This window comes from Sorex fumeus, unplaced genomic scaffold, assembly GCF_029834395.1.
Source record: "Sorex fumeus unplaced genomic scaffold, SorFum_2.1 ptg000098l, whole genome shotgun sequence".
Taxonomy (NCBI): domain Eukaryota; kingdom Metazoa; phylum Chordata; class Mammalia; order Eulipotyphla; family Soricidae; genus Sorex; species Sorex fumeus.
This window is the reverse complement of record NW_026606155.1, coordinates 1,491,022-1,509,818: the sequence shown is the minus strand read 5'-3', so window position 1 is coordinate 1,509,818 and position 18,797 is coordinate 1,491,022. Positions and strand designations below refer to the sequence as shown.

General features: G+C 51.8%; 2 protein-coding genes across 3 annotated transcripts in view; one reads left to right on the top strand and one right to left on the bottom strand.

Annotated features, from left to right (window-relative positions):
* The window catches only part of PPP4R4 (protein phosphatase 4 regulatory subunit 4), a 121,646-nt gene extending 116,931 nt beyond the window's left edge, over positions 1 to 4,715 (top strand). For both annotated transcript variants that reach the window (XM_056133127.1, XM_056133128.1), the window contains 2 exons: positions 1,299 to 1,437; positions 4,602 to 4,715. In XM_056133127.1, the coding sequence (XP_055989102.1) occupies positions 1,299 to 1,437; positions 4,602 to 4,626 (164 nt within the window). In that variant the 3' untranslated portion in view covers positions 4,627 to 4,715. The remainder of the gene's footprint in view (positions 1 to 1,298; positions 1,438 to 4,601) is intronic.
* Positions 4,716 to 8,404: 3,689 nt separating this feature from the next.
* SERPINA10 (serpin family A member 10) lies at positions 8,405 to 18,528 on the bottom strand. The gene is made up of 5 exons (XM_056133129.1): positions 18,314 to 18,528; positions 14,894 to 15,752; positions 13,299 to 13,572; positions 11,479 to 11,629; positions 8,405 to 9,286 (listed from the first exon to the last, which is right to left on the bottom strand). Exons 1-5 carry the CDS (start codon positions 18,374 to 18,376, stop codon positions 9,095 to 9,097), a joined length of 1,539 nt encoding a protein of 512 aa, XP_055989104.1. The 5' UTR covers positions 18,377 to 18,528; the 3' UTR covers positions 8,405 to 9,094.
* Between the last annotated feature and the right edge of the window lie 269 nt (positions 18,529 to 18,797).

Genomic DNA, 18,797 nt, shown 5'->3' with positions numbered 1-18,797 from the left:
GTCCTAGCTTGTACCTGGCGTTGCTCCTGGCAGTGTTGGGGGGACCGTGTAGGTTGTGGGGATCCCAGCCAGGGCCAACATGTGTCAGGCAAGCACTTCAGCCCCTGCCCTCGCTCTCTCTCTCTGGTCCCTCTGCAGATCATGTTTTCATTTTTCCAGAGCCTTTTCATGCTTTCCGCACTAAAGCATTAGCTTCATGTAAAGGCTACTGAATGGTTCTTCAGGATAGATGGTATCTTAAGAAGGTGGGATGTAGGGCCAGAGAGATAGTACAGTGGGTGGCATGCTTACCTTGCACAAAGCGGACCCAGGTTTGATCCAGGCATACAGTGCCCCAAGGTGACCAGAAGAGAGCCCTGAGTGCAGAGCCAGGGGTGACCTTTGAGCACTGCTTGGCGTGACAAATACCTCCCACCCTCTGCCCCTCAAAAAAATAAAATAAATAAAATAAAAAGGAAGAAAGAAAAAAGAAAGAAAGAAACTGGAATGGATTGGTAATAGAAACTTATTGAACTAAAGTTAGGGCTATAAGCAGTAACAAAACTTGATCACTCTTAGTTCACCAAAGTCGTGAATTCTATTTTGAATTTGGGCTATATCCAGTGGTGCTCAGGGCTTACTCCCGGCTCTGCCCTGAGGGAACCCTCCTGGCCGGGCTTGAGGAACCCTATGGGACACCAGGGATCAAACCCAGGTCTGCTGCATTCAAGGCAAGCACCAGGTCACTATACTACTGCTCCCCAAGGCTGTTTGATTTTTACCCTCTAAGTCTCATTGTGACATATAAAGACAAGAGAGCAAGTCTTCGTGATCCGACATAGAGGGCATATTTGTAAAAACCAAAACTACAGATATCAGCAGGGGCACAGATAAAAGCATGGTGATGGATCCATGCAATGGAATAGTATTGGTTGACATAGCAGTACCAGCGGATCTCAAAAATAATCATGCTGAATGAAAGATGTCAAAAGATAGGTACCGTGTGAATCCACCCCGTCCATCTCTTTTCTAGAGAAAATTCTAGAAAAGGTGAACCGATGACAGTGCCAGGAAGCAGATTAGAGGCTGTGTGGAGCTTGGGAGGGGCCGGGGGCTGGAGTTGGAGTGGGGGAATGGGTGGGCTCTAGCTTTAGTGGCGGCTTGCTGGGTCTCTCAGTCCAAATCTTACCCCTTCGCGGCTTATTGTGTGTTGTTTCGACCTTAGTAAAGCTGGTTTCCAAGAAAGCAGTGTGCCCTGTCCCTGGAAGTCAGGTCCACGGTGCCGAGTGTGTTCAGCGTGTCCCACTTCCTTCCTGCAGATGACTCGTTCCAGTCGAGGGATGTCAGCAGTGCTGCGCCTTCCTGTTCTTCAAACTCGGCCCTGCCAAGCACCTCCCGCGGCTCGGTGGATCCAAAGAGCAGCGGAAGCAAAGACATGCAACCACGGAAAGCTTCTTTGTAAGTGACCCAGGGAGCGGGACCCCGGTTCTTCTCTTTGAGTGTTCTTGCCTCCCACTGAAATACCGCCCAGCGAATGGGTGTGTCTGTCAGGAGGACACATTCTATCCACAGGGACTATGATCACACGGGCCTCTGGACTGGCGAGCACAGCAGCGGGTGTTCTTGTTATGGCCAAGACCTTCCCCCGCAGGGATTCGTCAGAAAGCTGGGAAGGGTTCTCCCCAAGTGGCTAACAGCTGTGTGTTCTGCTGTGCCCTGTTTGCGTGCAGGGGCTGAGATCTCTGAAGAGATATGGGGTGTCGTTGTACCCTTTTGCACACTTCTTAGCTCAGTGAGATGCACAGTGCGACCCTAGAGACTCAGAAAGGTGGAGATCCAGGATGACACTTCAGAAACGAGTCTGGAGTTGTGAGTCCAGTTGTCTGATTTCTAGACTCTTCACGTCCCTCCAGGGGCGTGTTCTGAAGGCTCTCTCGTCTCCACCCACTGCATTCTCTTTTTTTGGATTGTTTGGTTTTGGGCCTCACCCAGTGGTGCCAGGGATTATACCTGGGTTTGCACTCAGGGATCCCTCCTGGTAGCACTCAGGGGACCGAGTGGGGTGCCAGGGATTGAACCCAGGTCAGCCGCGAGCAAGGCAAGTGTCTTCCCCACTGTACTATCGCTCTGGTCTTCCTTATTTTTTTTTCTTACTACTATTTATTTCCTTTGATTTAAACATGTCAGAGGGTTATACCTTCAAAATCTTCATTCTGATAGATCCTGTGACTCAGCCATTGTCCTGCATGCTAGTTACAGGCAGCCCCTTTACCTGACAGGCCTGCCTTGGACATGCCCCCTTAGACCCCCTTGACAGGGCAGCTATTTCATGTGATGGTGCTGTTCTTTCACTAGGACACCTGTGCCATCCATGAGAAAGGAATCAGTACAGGACAGAGATTTTCTTTTAAACATGTAGCACTATAGTGCTGTCCTCCTGTTGTTCATTGATTTGCTCGAGAGGGCACCAGTAATGTCTCCGTTGTGAGACTTGTTGTTACTGTTTTTGGCATATCGAATATGCCACGGGGAGCTTGCCAGGCTCTGCCGTGCGGGCAGGATACTCTCGATAGCTTGCCGGGCTCTCCGAGAGGGGTGGAGGATTGAAACTCGGGCCGACTGCATGCAAGGCAAATGCCCTACCCACTGTGCTATACCATGTATTTTATTTAATTCATCAGTGTTTTTTAATTAGTTTCTCAAATGTTTCTTTTAGTGGAATCTGTACATTAGTTCTCTCTTTAGGAACTGCTCTACTAATTTCTTCTATATTTAAGTCAACCATTGATATCCACAAATACGGATGCATTCAGAAATGTCATCTGGTTTTATTTATTGAAATAAATATATTTAAAATTTATTCATTTTAAATGAATAAATTTAGTTTTGCTCACTAAATTTGCTTCAAGGCTTCTAAGCAAATTTAGTGATAGTTAAACTCAAGGAAATAATACGATGAGATGTTATAAAGAGGAAAAATGGCCCTGCTGTTATTACAATGGTATTTCTACAGAGTGCATTTTATTTAAGAGAATGAGGATGGAGGCCTCTGGCCCACACGGCCACGCTCCAAGGATGATGGTGTGGAAGCTCTCGTTGAAAGTCAGACTCCACAGGACTTGCCATGGTTGAGTGAGCCCTGCATTGGCCATCGGTGGAAGCTGAGGAGCTGGGTACTGCTCAGTCCTGCACCTGGGCCCAGGGGTCTACCTGAGACTGCAGGGTGGGTCCCAGGGCCATCTGAGACCCTTCCTTTTTATCAATCTCACCCTCTTCCTCTCCAGAGATTGCCTTGGAATTCTCCTCCTAAGAGTATATTTCTTATCTTCAATATGTGATTCATTCTTCTCTCAATTTCTTTTCTTATGTGCTGAGGGCTTTTTAAAAAACCATTAAAGCTTAATACGTTTATAGCTGCCCTCCTTTATTTCAGCTCACTAGCTCTTTGCTCTGGCTTGGCCGAACATGCTGTGCCTTCTTTTTTTATTTTTTTGTCTTTTTGGGTCACACCTGGTGATGCACAGGGGTTACTTCTGGTTCATGCGCTCAGGAATTACTCCTGGCAGTGCTCGGGGGACCATAGGGGAAGCTGGGAATTGAACCTGGGTTGGCTGTGCGCAAGGCAGATGCCCTACCCACTGTACTATCGCTCCAGCCCCAGTGCTGTGTCTTCTTACAGACTACTTTCTCTTGCTTGCCATATTGTCAGTATTATTATTTATATGATATTGAATAGACAGGTTAAGAAATGAAGCTAGAAATTGGCACAATGCTACTGAACATTTTAACCTTTACTTTGTCTCTAAATATCCTGAAGGAGCAGGAATATTGGTATCACAGCTGCTGCTCCTCCACCCGGGACTCATATCCAAGTCTATCGTGCAGTGTCTGTGGTGTGGGATTCCGATGTGATTTTCTTACAGATTTTCTCTCTGCTGAGTAGCTGGAATGCATGATCGCTATATAACACACATTAATTTCATTTCTGGGACGCATCACCACAACTCAGTGCCGTGCCATACCCAAATGATACCCTTTCCGCTTAATACGAGCTGTCACTGTCACTGTCCTCCCGTTGTTCATCAATTTGCTCGAGCGGGCCCAGTAGCGTCTCCAATTTGAGACTTGTTGTTACTGTTGTTACGAGCTAGGACATGGAATTCATAAGCTGTGATCTCAGTGTTTACCTCACAGGAAAATCCACAGCTGTGTATTCTTGAGCTTTTTAGCATGACAGGGATGGCACATCTGGCACTTAGGAATATCAGTGTCTCAAAAGAGCACAAGAAGACCTCCTGCCTGGCGTTCTTCTAAGATCAAACTAGATATATATTTAGGCCCATGTTAATCTCCATGACAGTTTTACCAAAAATTTCTCAGAGAACCCATATGAATGGAATTGAATGCTGTGTTAGATACACATAGGATCTGGAAATTAAAGATAATTTCAAGAACTCTCTAATATGCCGTATATTTTTCATGTAATCAGAATCCCTATATATTCGGTTTGTTCAAAGTATATTTATTTTGTAAGATTACACGAATAAATTTTTTCTTGTTTTTCTTGTTTCTTTGTCCGTCGTCTTTCTACCTTCTGCTCTTCTTCTCCCTTTTTGGCAAAGAAAATCTAGAAAGTCCAATCCTTAAATCATCTGCTTGAGGAACAAGGCAAACCAAGACCCATGGAGACAATGTGACTGGTGAAGAGAAGTTGAAGCAATGGCTGCTGGGACTTTTTTTTTGTAAAAGAATGGAAAAAGAGAGATGTAATGGCAGCTGATGTTAAACTTTCCATATCTGAAATTAGATTCCCTAGGTGGAATATTTCTTGGATACTGTGACTACAGAATTCCAACGTTATAGCGCAGTATAATGAAAACCAGCTCTTAGGGTATGTGCTTTACTGCTGCAAAAACAGAATTGTTCACATTAATTTACAGCAGGCACTTGTGGGGAATGTATTAAATGGCCTTACTTTTGCAGGAAACCATTTATTGTTTTAGTGTTTTGCCATTAAAAAATCACATAAACGTCCAAATCAATCGAAATTGCCCTGGTGGCTGATCACATGGCTGAAGAGAGGAAGGAGAGCATTGCCTTTGCTTGTAAAACTCCAGGCCCAAGTAAAAGAAGTCCCACCAAGAGGGTACAAACAGCTGTCCACGATCTGTCCAGGGTCGCATCAGCCCTTTAATTGTGGTGTCAGTATGTCGTACCTGAACATTCTGGAACTTAAATTTGGCAATGAAAATTCTATGAAGATTTCAGAGAACTTTTGGTCACAACTACCTTGAAAATAATAGATTAATGATTTCCTTTGTTTCCTCGAAGACTTTATTTTATAAATGCTTTGTTTACATTTTAGATTGTATTTGTCCTGACCTTGGAATGATGAATCTAGTTCGAATCAGCTGTTACTCCAAGCTATCATGCTTAAGCTATGTCGACAGCCTTTTTGTTTGTACTGATACTAATGTTTCCATCAAAATTCACCTGTGGCGCATAAACGGTTCTTAATTTTCAAATGTCAGTTCTTGAAGTATATTCTGTATGAAGCTCTGGTCAGCTTCTCTATTTCAGAATGCAATCAGCATATGACTATATTGATGTGAGAAAATGTTTGTTTTTTTTAAAAAAAAGTATATTGGTGTATGATAAAGATGATCTAGTTTGTGAATGCATATGCGTGTGTGGTTGCTTTTTCTAATGTGAGATAATGAACAGTGAATTTACTCAAAATAAAACAGAGGCTAATGCTATGCTTGTGTTTGTGGAAAAAGCTTCAAATAGTTTCCTGCAGTTTCTATTCCATAATGAAAAGAATAACCAAGAAAGAAGGAAGGCATGTACTCCGTCTCCAGTCAGTGTCGTCACAGAGAAACGGCCAAGGAGAGCCTTTGGCATCAGTTCTGGGACTGGCAGGGACACATTCTCTGTTGACTGTCCCTCACCCCCTGCCTCCATTTGGCCTCTTTGTGGTCATTTTTCGTGACTCTTTTATTTAAAGATGGTTGATTTTGTCCTTCACTGCAGGACCGTTGCCACTTGCATTGTTCCAGGACAGACTCCTGTCCTAAGTGACAGATGGGCTGAAGACTGATGCCACAACACTGGCCCTAACTTGTCCTGCTCTACTGTGGTGACTGTGTGTGACAGGCCAGAGCCTCTGTGGGCTGGAGGGGGCCCTCATGGAACCCTGAACCTGGGCTTTCTGTCGAACGGAGATGTCTGAGGGTCGATTCCATGTCAGTCAGGATTCCCATCCTGTGTGTGGAGGGGAGGGTCATGGGGAGCGAGAACAGCAGGCTGGCAGGACCCTGGGCAGGGTCAGTCAGCCCTGTTGTCAGACATATGTGCAGTGACCGTCTCTGCTAAATATCTGTCAGAATTAACTCTCAAGGACAAATGCACAGGAACTGTCCAACTGTACCCTGGAAGCAGGACCGCACACCATCAAAGCTCTCCATGGAACTGTGCCCTGGATGGAGCCTTTAGGCTTCCCGTGTGACAAGAGACTGCCCTCGTGTGTGGTTGCAGGGAAATAGGGGTGTCTGCGTCTGCACGCTCCTCAGGGAAAGTTGCATTTTTTTAATGGTGGGTTCTAGAATTCCACCAATTGGGAGGATCAGCAAAAGGAACCACACCTGTAAAGCTCCCTCGACCAGCAGAAACGGGGCTGGGGCAGGGGCTGGGGCTGGGGCTGGGGCTGGGGAGGACTTTAGATTGCAAAGGGTGGTCTACAGACCCTGGGAACCCGTGTCCATGGCCTCACACAACTACTTGGGGGATGGAGGGTCCAAGGTGCCTGGGCTGAGCAGCGGACATGACTGTGAGGAACAGCATGGTAGGTTTACAGCGGGGGCAGAAGGAATTTGATCCCTAAACTCCTTTGGGCAGCTCCTGCGTGTGTGCTAGAGGATCTGTACAGGTGTGTGGCCTGTGGGAATCAGTTTTTGAATAAAGTTGGTTACATCCTGTAGTTGAAACCTTGATTTGGGGCTAGACAGACAGTACAGCAGGGAGGGCATTTGCCTTGCACATCCTGGGCCCGGCTTTGCTCTCTGGTACCCTGTGTGGTCCCCTGAGCCCTGTTAGGAGCTATCCCTGAGCACAGGACCAGAAGGAAACCCTGATCACCAATGGTGTGGCCCAAGAGTCAAAAAAAAGAAAAGAAAACTTGCATTTAAAAAAAATAAGACTTCCCACGGAATTTTTGGTGGTCAACCTCGGGGGGGAATATTTAAGCTATTTCTTAAAAGTGACAAGGGCATTTTCAGAGTTGGGGAGTAAGTAATGGGAATCCTGATGCCATGACAGGATTGTTCTAAAACGCAGCAAAGGCTCAGAGGGGTTATAGTTTTAGATTCTTCTAGAATTCCACTTTTATATGTGGCCAAAGTATAACCCCCTGTGGAGCCAGAGAAATAGTCCAGCAGGTAAGGCACCCGGCCCTGTGCACAGCTGGCCAGGGGTCAGTTCCCAGTGATAAGGTATGGTCCCTTGAGCAACACTGGGTGTGACCCCCAAACAGAATAAAACCAGAGGGTTGACATTCTAACTGAATAGTCTTATTTCTCTTTTTCCCACAAGCACGCCTGAGCACTAAGAAGCCCCTTAAGAATGTCTGTTGGAACTCTTGCTCGACTTGTGTCTCTTCTTTCTATTTCTAGGTCCTAGACTAGCCTGGCTCTTACTGAGTGTCTACTGGTGCTGAAGGCAAGAAAACAGGAATGCATTAATATCCAGATTTTAGAATGATGGAAAGTCCGTTTTTAGGTTGCTGCATAATATTATTACTTAGTTTCATTAAGAACTGCTCACAGTACTAAGATTTGGTATTAAGAATCAGGCAGATCAATATAATAATTTCAGGGATGTTAAACAATTGGCTACTGACCAAAATCCAGTTAGGCACGTGGCCACATGAAGTCCACTCTGAGACTGGTCAGTTCTGCTCACGACACTGTGAGTTCTCCCGACTTGGCTGGTCTCTAACAGAAATGGTCGTTAGAGCCTTGCGGGAGGTTAGGGGGCTTCTCATTCCCTGTAGCCTGGGACCACGTACGGGCATCCTGCATCTTGCCAGTGTTACTGTGCTGGCGTTTGAGATGGGGGAAGAGCAGCGTGCGCTCTGGGGCTGGAGGCAGGAGAGGCAGCCACTGTCCCCCAGGCTGGCCACGGAACGTTTTCCTTTTCTGAGATGGGCAGCAGCCCCTCTTATGGGGGAGATGGTGAGATGGTGCTGGTGCCGGGAGCCCACAGTCCTTTCAAGGGCCGGGAAGATGATCTGACAGGAAGGAAGTTCCAGCCTTTGCATCTTGGGGGAGACAAATTCCACAGTGCATTCAAATGAAGAGAGGGAGAGAGAGAGAGAGAGAGAGAGAGAGAGAGAGAGAGAGAGAGAGAGAGAGAGAAAGAGAGAGAGAGAGAGAGAGAGGGAGAAAGTGAGAAAGAATGGAGGGAGGGAGAGGGAAAGAGTGAAGAGGGGAGGGGGGAGGGAGGAAGGGAGGGAAGGAGAGAGGGAGGGAGGGAGAAAGTGAGAAAGAATAGAGGGAGAGAGGGAGAGAGAGTGAAGAGGGGAGGAGGGGAGGAAGGAAGGGAGGGAAGGAGAGAGGGAGGGAGGGAGGGAGCCCAGGAAGGTCCCAGCACATGGGTGAGGGGAAGGCACAGGTATACCCCAGTCCCCAGAACCCCTTCTCTCCTGCTGAAAAGAAGGCTTTGCCCTCCTGGGCCTGGGCCTTGGCAGTGCCCAGGCCGATGAGCTGCTGTGTCACTTAGTTTGTGCGGGTGGGGAGTAGAGAGTGTGCAGTCCAGGGCAAGTCTTCATCCTGGAATGTCCTCCTCTACTGTGTGCTTCAGTCACACTGGTAACGGGAATGGGAAGTTACGTTTGTCTAGGCTAGTCTTCAGTTAAATGACAAAGATGCCTAGATGCGGGTTGAACAGCAGCCCACGTACCACCCACCACCTTCCTAAGATCTGAGTGAGCTCCTTGGGCTTCACTGAGTGGCACCAACTAGTCAAAGTGGGGGGTGGGACAGCAGGAGGCCACCCTTGTACCCCCACCACATCGTCCCTTGCCTCCCTGCAATGCAGCCTTCGAGCCCTCAGCTCGTCAGAGGACAGTTGGGTCCATCACTCTGCCCAGAAACAGCAGCGTTCTGGAGGGTTCTTCGTAGATGAGGAAGTGAAAGGGCCGGTTCACTCTGATGATGGGAGGCATGGAATAGGCAGTGATTTCTGACACGGTTCCTGCCACCGCGTCTGTTCCCTTTTCGTCCACCTCGATCACTGTTCTTTGTAGGACCTAGGAAAGGAGGGAGAGAAGATGCTGGAGAGGCCACACATGATGGAGTCAAATGGGCTGGAGCAATAGGACAGTGGGGGAGGGTGCTTGCCTTGATCCCCGTCATCCCGTATGGTCCCCCGAGCCCACCAGAAGTGATCCCTGAGCTCAGAGCCAGGAATCAGTGATTCCTGAGCACCACTGGGTGTGGACCCCAAGCCAAAAACAAACAAACAAACAAACAAACAAAAACAGGAGTTCACTGAGTCCTTAGCCTGTTCTGCAGGGATGTGCCCCCGGGAGGGAGAAGAGAAATGCAGGGAGAAATGCACCAGGAGGGTGGGGAGGCAGCCTGGACCCCCAACACCATATCAGGAGACAAGGGACCACACGGGCAATGCATTGTGGGCCTGTGGGGAGACACTCTGCTCCTGTGTGCTCGAGGCCTTGGCGGCTGTAGGCTACACAACCTGGAACTGAGTCCCTCCCAGATGCTTCCCAGCCACCCAGGCCCACTGGGATCTTCATCTTTTCCTTGCCCGACAAGGGGGCAGGGCTGTGGTCTGTTTGCCGAGGCAGTGTGCCAGAACCTGGTGCTGCTCCAAGGCTAGTCTGGGCCAACCCCCTGGACTCGAGGTGCCTCCCTGAGGTCTCTGCTAACCCGGGAGGCCATTCTTTCTCTCAGGAGGTCCTGGGCTGTGAGGGAAGCCATGTGGTAAGCTCCCCGAGGTCTCTCCTCTTGGCTGACACTTATTTGATTGCCCAGAGCAATCACCAGGGGCATGTGTACAATCTCTGAAATGGCCTCTGTGTGTGTGTGTGTGTGTGTGTGTGTGTGTGTGTTGCATGTGCGTGCATGCATGCATGTGTGTGGTATGTGGTGTTCCGTCTCTGGAACAACCCCTTAGTGTGTGTGTGTGTGTGTGTGTGTGTGTGTGTGTGTGTGTGGTATACGAGGTAACATCTCTGGAGAAGCCCCTTTGTGAGTGTGTATGTGTGTGTGTGCATGTGTGTGTGCGTGCATGTGTATGGTATATGCATTTACCGTCTCTGGAACAACCCCTTTGTGAGTGTGTGTATGTGCATGCGTGTGTGTGGTATATGTGTGTACCATCTCTGGAGTAGCCCCTTTGTGAGTGTATGTGTGTGTGTGTGTGTGTGTGTGTGTGTGCGTGCAAGTGCGTGAGCATGCATATGTGTGGTATATGCATGTGCTATCTCTGGAGCAGCCTTTTTCTTGGGGTCAAGGCGTGTGTGTGTGTGTGTGTGTGTGTGTGTGTGTGTGTGTGTATGTGTGTGTGCACAGCAGAAGGCCTGGTGCTGAGGGCAGGAGAATCATACCACGGCTACCCTTTTCTCTGCAGTCACAGGGCCGGTGTCACATCCCCATTACCCCCCTTAAGTAGATGTACTTTGGGGAGCACACCAGTGGTGTTGGGAGATAAGCCTGAGACCACTCTTGTGGTTTCACCCAACAATGCTCAGGGGTAACTCCTTGCTCTGTGCTAGGAATTACTCCTGGTGGTGCTCAGGGTACCACAAGGGATGCCGGGGATCGAACCTTGGTTGGCCATGTACAAGGCAAACGCTCTCCCAGCTGTCCTCTGTGAGCCTGCCTGGGACCACTCTTGTTCTACTAGAACAAGAAGAAAACATGCAGGTCTGCTAGGGGGACTTGGATCAGAATGGTGGTGGTGATGGGGCATTCTGAATCAAACTCAGGCCCTCTCACATGCTAGGCATATGATGCCCCACTGAGCACATGCTTAGGTCTTTGTAGATGTGTGTTTAGTTTTAGGATTGAAAGCAATCACATGGGAAAGTGTGATCAGAGGTTTTCTGGGCCCTCAGCAGTGAGGGGTTCCTATAGGTATTCTAAAACATGTGCATGCGTGTGTGTGTGTGTGTGTGTGTGTGTGTGTGTGTGTATGTGTATGTATGCATGTCTGTGTGTGTGGAGACATTTTCCCTTGAGATCAGAGAGGAAGGGAGCTACACAAGAGAAATGAGTAGTTGAACCAATGTTTCCAATAAAGTAGCTCAGAATTATCAACACCCCTTTCCCCCCCTGCAGCCCGAGTGCTGTTGCAAGCCTTTTGGATCGATTCAAGGCTCTTTGAACTGGGAGCGTCGGCCTGTGCACCAGTCAGCAAGTATCTCTGATGGTCGCCCGTCATCCCCAGCGCTTGGGGCTCCCCGAGGCCCCGGCTCACCTTGGAGACTCTGAGTTCTCTTGAGGTCACTGAGACCTCACTCAGGTCAGCCCAGTGGGAGAAGACTTGTCTGATCCCCAGCTCTTTGAGCAGCTGGTGCATCTCGTACTTCTGGTCTAACTTGAACTTGGGAAAGAAAACCTCCATTTTCCTGCAGTACAAGGACATAAAGTGGTGACATGCAGACAAGAACCAGGTGAATTCTGAAAAGCTCAGGCTCCCTTTGTCCCTTCCTCCCGGAAGGGTCTCCATCAGCAGATCTCCCCGGCTGACTCATGACCCTGGTGTAATTCCAGGATATCACGGCCCCTGCGAAGACACACACACTGTAGCTGAGAAGACCCCAACGTGGAACCCTGTCCCTAGGCGTCTAGACCAACCAAGGACCTGCTCCCTGCCATCCTGCACACCCCTGGGTGCCTCAAGAACCGCCTCCTACCAGCAGAAGCCGAGGAAATGGTTAGCTGTCTTCTCTAGTGGAGTTTTCCTTGGAAAATACTCCGCTTCCAAAGAGAAGTCTTGGGGCTCAAAAGTAAAGATGAACATGAAAGGATACAAAATTTGTCTCATTCCCAATTTCTTTCTCTGACGTGTAGCCCCAAATTCCTGGTGCAGTTACGCACATTAAGTATCCAGCACAATGTCTGTTGTGTGGTAGGACCTTAATGAAGTGAAAGTTCCTGTTTGGCTCCGCCTCCCCACACCCCACCCCAGCCGAGTCCAGTCCTCCCCCCTCTGATTCCTCCTCTACCCCCTTTTCTCTTCCCTGCTCCTCCAACTCTCCCCGCCTTCGCCTTTGTAACTTCTCTGCCTGAATGTCTAAGAGGAATTTCTGATCCGAGTGTTTGCAGGGGACCTTTGGGATTTTCCCATTCCTGCCAACGGCTTCCCAGTTCAGTCCTGGGCAATGCCGAACCCTCCTCCTCGCTCCCTCCCACCCCTACACACCCAAAGCTCTGCGATATATATATATATATTTTAAGTAGGGGTCAAAGCCAGCGATGCTGGGGCCCACTGGGGCCTCCTGGTGATGCAGTGTGGTGTGGTGCTCAGGCTGGTGACACTGGAAGCCCCCGGAACCAAACCTGGTTGTCCGCTAGAGACTGTGTGTGCAGGGCACACTTCTAGCCTTTGAGTATCTCCCGGGCCCTTCCTTCATTTTCATCTTTGGTACTTCCTGTTCCCTCCTCTCTTCCTTAGCCAATTTCCCTGCGTCCCCAGTGTCCAGGAAGTCCCCACTCCTCACCTGGCTCCCCACACGGTAGCGTCTGGGTGAAGACTGCCCAGAGATCTCTCGGTCCCCTTCCCACAGACCACGCTGATGCCCTGCTTATCCCTTCATGGCCACCACCTCCATCCAGGTGACTCGGGTCTTTTCCACAGCCTGGCCTCACAGTCCACCTTGCTGTACTTCAGAAGCATGGGCCAGTGCACTCGCTGCCAGAGCCCACTTCTGCCTGGACTCCCCTCTCGCAGACGAGCACATACGTGTGTCCTGGCCCTCCCCAGCACACCTTCCCCTCAGCGCCCTCCCACAGCCCCTCCCTGCACTCTGGGTGGGCGGTGCACCATCTGTCTCCATCCCCATCCCCGAAGGCTGCATGGGGGTTGTGTTGCTGTGCTGGGCACATGCACGAACCTCAAGGTGGCCAAGGGTGGGAGGAAAGGCTAGGCGCCATGGTGAAGAAGGAAAAGGACGAGGCAGTCCCTGGCCACTGCCCTCCCCCTGAACCCCCACCCCCGGCTTCTCGGCCATTGGATTGTGGGTGTCTGCCAGGATCCAGGGCTGTGAGTGAACAGGAGCAGGGCAAGCAGCGTACCTGGTTTTCAAGGTCCTGAGCCAGGTGTCCACCAGCTCTGGGGTCAGGTAGTCTTCGAGGGCCAGGTGGTCGCCTATGTTCTCCATGAGGACCACCAGCATGCTGGCGTTGCCCCGGTAGGGCAGCTGGAGCACGTGGCAGCGGAAAGTCTTGTCGAAGGTGGAGGCGAACTTGCCCGCCTGGAACATCATGGGCACCTTCACGGTTCGGTACTTGTCCAGGTGGAAAGTGTCCACTTCGGTGAGGTCAGGGTCGAAGGGGCTCTGCCACTTCCCTGCACAGGCGAGAGGGGACCCCACTGCACACCCGCCTCCCTGAGGCCTCCGAGCCCCCCTCTGCAGCCCCTCAGGGGAGGCATTTGCTTCCCAACAAGGCAGAACCAAATCCCATCCGGATCCTCTTTGCCTCGTGGTTACACGGTTTCCCCCAGGCCCTGGGACAATCGCACATAGGCCCAGAGGTGGCCTTACAGATGCCAGCTTATGGGGTGGACAGTTCCTTGACACCTTGCCCTTGAGATGGGCTTCGGTCTTCAGCTGACCAGGCCTACTCTTGCCTACCCCGGCTGCCATGCTGCCCTATGCAGCCAGAGTCCCTTGGGGTCTTGTTTTCCTAGCCTTGCTCACCCATCACTTGGTTTTGGGGAGGGGGAGCTGACCGGTAGATATCTCCACAGTCCAAGCCAGCCCCCAGGGTGCCATACAGGAGACGCCCCATGCCTTGGCTGTGGCCCGTCCTCCTCCCAGTCACTCGTGTCAGCTCTGTACCAGGCGTGGCCACACCACGTCCGCCTTTCCAGGGGACACACCTGCAGGTATGTTCAGGACCTTTTAACTTGGCCTTTTTGTTTCCCATGTGGCCTGGATCAGCCAACTGCCCTGAGCCTTCCTGCCAACTAGGGGAGGTGAGAGGGTCAAGGACGACTTCCCTGCAGTTTATTACAATAAGAATCCAAGAGTGGGGCTGGAGTGATAGCACAGCAGGGAGGGCATTTGTCTTGCATGCAGCTGACCCAGATTCGATTCCCACATCCCATAATGGTCCCCTGACAACCGCCAGGAGTAATTCCTGAGTGCATGAGCCAGGAGTGAGCACCCCCTGAAAAAGAATCCAAGGGCAAGAGATGTTCCTTGCTCCAGGCTGCATCCAGGCCACAAAATTTGATAAGGAGCAAAGCAGTAGTAACCCTGCATGTATTTTAGAAGATTCTATCTACTAACCAGAAGATTCCTTGTGTTATAACATCAGAGTGTGCTGGCCAGTTGAGCATGTGGGGTCCCTGGGGAGGGGTGCTCATTGAATAGGTGTATCTATTCACCATTACCCCCTGGTGACTACCATCACACCTCCCTTTCTTTTTGAGGTCTCTGTCCCGTGTCTCTCACCATGCCCTCCCCTCATTTACTTTATTTTGCATCTGTGGCCTTCTTGGGAGCCCACAGGGGCCCACAAAGAATCTTGAGCAACGGGGCCTGCAAGTTTCCATCTGTCACCTGGAATATACTTGTCATTCTGGGTGTTGTCAGGGGAAGAAAAGGAGGTAAAGGGAGACACCCAGGGCTCCGGGAGGGCAGAGGTTGCCTGCGGGTAAGTACCTCTGAGCATGATGTAGTCTGCGAGGATGAATTTGGTGCCAGGGTCGATCTCATCAAAGAACTTGGGGATCTTGCCCCAGGTATCCTTGTCAATGTAATAATTCATGAGCGCCCTGGCCTGGGAGATGTTGCGGAAGTTCACTGGCACGCACAGGGTGTCCAGGTAGTATCTGGAGAGGTGGAGGAAGTTCTCCTGGACGTCGAAGTCCTGGTGGATGAAGGCAAAGCTCCCCTGGGCCAGCTCAAGCTCCTGGTTGAGGGCGAGGGAGACCCGCAGCTGCCTGAAGAGTTCGGGCAGGTGCCCAGGCCTGGTCAGCTCCCGCAGGCCCAGCCCCATCTCCAGCTCGGCTCGCGTCTGCCCTTTGCTCCCCAGCACCAGGGCCACCAGGGCTGAGGCCAGGCCGAGTGGGGAGAAGGCCACATTGTCATCGTGCTTCATGGAAATCTTGCGCAAAAGGCTGAAGCTCAGGTGGGAGATTCCCTCAGAGAGCTGCCTGCTGCCCAGCGACCAGAACTCTTCATCTGCCTCCTCCTGGCCAGGCTGCACCCTGTTGTCAGTTGGGTCTGGAGTAGCTCGCACCCCACTGTTGATCTGGTTCTGGGAAGTCTGTACCCCACTGTTGGTCTGGTTCTGAGCAACCTGTACCCCACTCTTGGTCTGGTTCTGGGAAGCCTGCAACCCCTCATAGGCCTGGTCCTGGCCAGTGGGAGTTGGCAGTGTCCAGATTCCTTCTAGGGTCTCTGGTGTTGGGCGGACAGGGTTGGAGCCAGTCCCCAGCTGCACCTGGGCCAGGAGACAGGGGAGCAGAAGGCACAGCCCCGTCGTCTTCAGGTCTGCATGGAGGCCAGAGCAGCGAGACTTCCTCGGGAGAAAAGGGGCAGAGTTTGCTTAGAGCCCCCCAGACAGCTGTCCTGAATGGGAGAGTCTTAACCCCAATCCCCTCCCCCCAGCCCCAAGACCATCGGCAACTTTATGACCCAACGGTCGTTTCTCCCACCAGGCACACCGTCGGGGCCAGCTCAGCTCCTGGGCCCGTCTGCACACCCCAGATGGGAAGCTTGGGTCTCCTCAACTTCCCTGCTATCTCTGTTCCCTCCCAGGAGATTTGCAGGCAACCCAAAGAGGGATTAGAGTGGCCATGCAGCTGAGACATTACTGGGGCCTGCTCGAGGCAATCGACGAATAACAGGATGGTCGTGATAGTGATCGTGATGCAGCTGAGATAGAGAAGGGACCACCAAGTAAATGATACTTGGAGGGCTCACTCGAGATGGGAGATGCGTGCTGAAAGTAGACTATGGACCAAACGTGATGGCCACTTATGACCTGTATTGCAAACTACAACACCCGAAAGGAAGGAGAGAGAGTAAAAGGGAATGTACCTGCCACAGTGGGGCAGGTAGATGCAGTGGGGCGGGGGCTGATAGGAGGGGTGGCGGGAGGGATACTGGGAACATTGGTGGTGGAGAATGGGCGCTGGTGGAGGGATGGGTACTCGATGAGTGTATGACTGAAATGTAATCACAAAAGTTTGTAAATCTGTAACTGTACCTCATGGTGATTCCATTAAAAAAAAAGAGTGGGCATGTCTTGGCACTGAAAGACATGGGGCACAGTGGGCGGGGGTTGGGGGCTGTGCCCACCTTGCCCACCTTGTTCATTACCGCACAAGGTGGGGGCAGCTTGACATATGGGACAGCTGGGATCCCTGTGCCCCTCCACACTCGCTTCTTTTCCACAACACTGACCAGGAGCCAGAGTGCCGAGATGCAGCTCAGTTTCCCTCTCGTCCTCACAGTGCCTAAGAAGTGCCACCTTCCTCCACTGACCCAGGGGACATTGGTTTGTGGAGCCAGCCTTCTGCACTGGTGGGGACCTCGCACCACACTCCAGGTCCCCACACTGTCACATGGCATTGGCTGGACGAGGACACCTGGCCGGGTCCTCACTCTGTCCCTGTGGTTGAATGACAGCACAGGCCAGTAACCAGAAGCTGACGGTTGGGAGGGAGGCAGAAGCACCATGCAATGGGCATTGAGACTGCGGTGTGCGTGCGTGCGCGCGTGCCTGTGTGCGTGTCTCCTCCTGTGTGTGTGTGTGTGTGTGTGTGTGTGTGTGTGTGTGGGAGTAGATGAGTGTGAGTATATGAGTGAGCAAGTCTGGGTATGTGTGTGAATGTGTAAGTGCATGTTTGTATGAACAAGTCTGTGTGTGAGTGCATGCCTGAAAGTCTGTGTGAGTGAGTGTATGAGTGTGACCTTGTGTGTGCCTGCATGCAATCAGCAGAAACTCTCCTCCACACCCTGCTGCCAGGGGCCAAGTGTGAGGACGGGCAAGTCCGCAGGCTCTTTTGCACAGGATCTCTGGCACCACCAGGGCATGGAGTGACACCCCCCAACTCCCAGGATTCTGGCAGCTCCTCAGGATTCAGGGTCCCTGCTGTGGCCCCAGGCCGCCGCCTTGCTGGGGAGCTTGTGGCTGTTTCCTGACCCTCCCATTGGAGGCCTAGATTCTGAGAGGTGACAGAGTGTCTGTACCTGCATGCTGCTCAGCACTGCTTGGCCGCTTCCACAAGGGTTCTGCATCGTCACATGCTTTTTTGGGCTAGCATTTTGTCACTCAAACCCATCCCTGCTGGCCACCTCGCAGAGGGCCCCTGTTCTCTGGCAGTTCCGGCACAGTCCTGGCTTCCCAGTCCCATTTCCTCCTTCCGGAAGCACATTGTCCCGGAAGCTGTTCCTGCCGCTGGGGGTGGTCCTATGCCTGCTTCCACTTCTATTTCCAGGAAAGCCCGGAAGCCTCTTGGGGCTCAGCTCCCCTACTGAAGGAGCAGAACATCCTCAGGGCGCACCCCTAATCCCCTCATTCCTGAAGCAGGTCAAAGAAGCTTCATCATGAAGGAACGTGGGAGGTGAGGAATCAGCCCCTTACCCTGCCCATCCTGCACGGCCCAGAGCACCCCCAACTCCCACCACTCTCCGCCTCTCTCTCTGGTTGCTTCCTGGAGGTCTTGGGGGGACGTCCCCATCCCTACCTGTACCCCACATCTACAACTTCCTCTGTATGCTGCCCCATCCCAGAGCATCGAGGGGGGGCTCCTCTGCCCACACCCCACCTGCACTTCAGGGTCCCTGAAAGGAGGAGGCATCTCTCCCGTCCTTGCTGTGACTGGCTGCCCCGAACCAGTGAGGGGGGTCTCTCTTAAAGGCACAAAGATCTGGCCTTGCAGGGAGTCTGTAGCCAGTCTTGGGGTCTCAGAGTAGAACCCCACCGCCGCCTATGGGACTGTTCCTGATTGACACGGGGCTCAACACGGTGGGACTGCTGGGAAAGCAAAGGCAGAGGAAGGGGGCGCATAACTGCCCCCCAATCCTGGGCACCTGACATGGCCCATGGTAGAGAAGCTGGGAGTGACTCACCCATCCTGGTCGCCTGCTGACCTGACAGTTCCTCAGGAGCTGTGGGGAGCACGTCTTGGTCATCTTGACCCCCAGGTGCTCAGGACACTGAGGGTCCACGCTAGTCCTGCCTGGATGCCCAGCCTCAGATAAGCCTTCCCACAGGACCAGGACCTTCCCAGGGTGTCTGGAGAAGCTGAGCCCTCTCGGTGGGTCTGGGTCGTGGGCAGGGCTGACTGGGCAGCTGGGGGTGGGGGTGGGGCTCTCCAGTCTCTCTGCCTTCCCTTTCCCAGAAACCCCACCAGGTCTGAGCAGGATGTTAATGAGTAACAGTGCCGGGGGTGGGATGGGGGGTGGGGTTCTACTCTGAAACAGCAAACACTGGCCGCAGACTCAGCTACAAAACTCAGCTCACTTTCTGTGTTTGTGGTGGGTGAGGGACCTCCTCATCGGGGCAGCTGATTAAAGCCCAGAGCCGGGCTTCCCAGACCCTTTAGACAGAAGC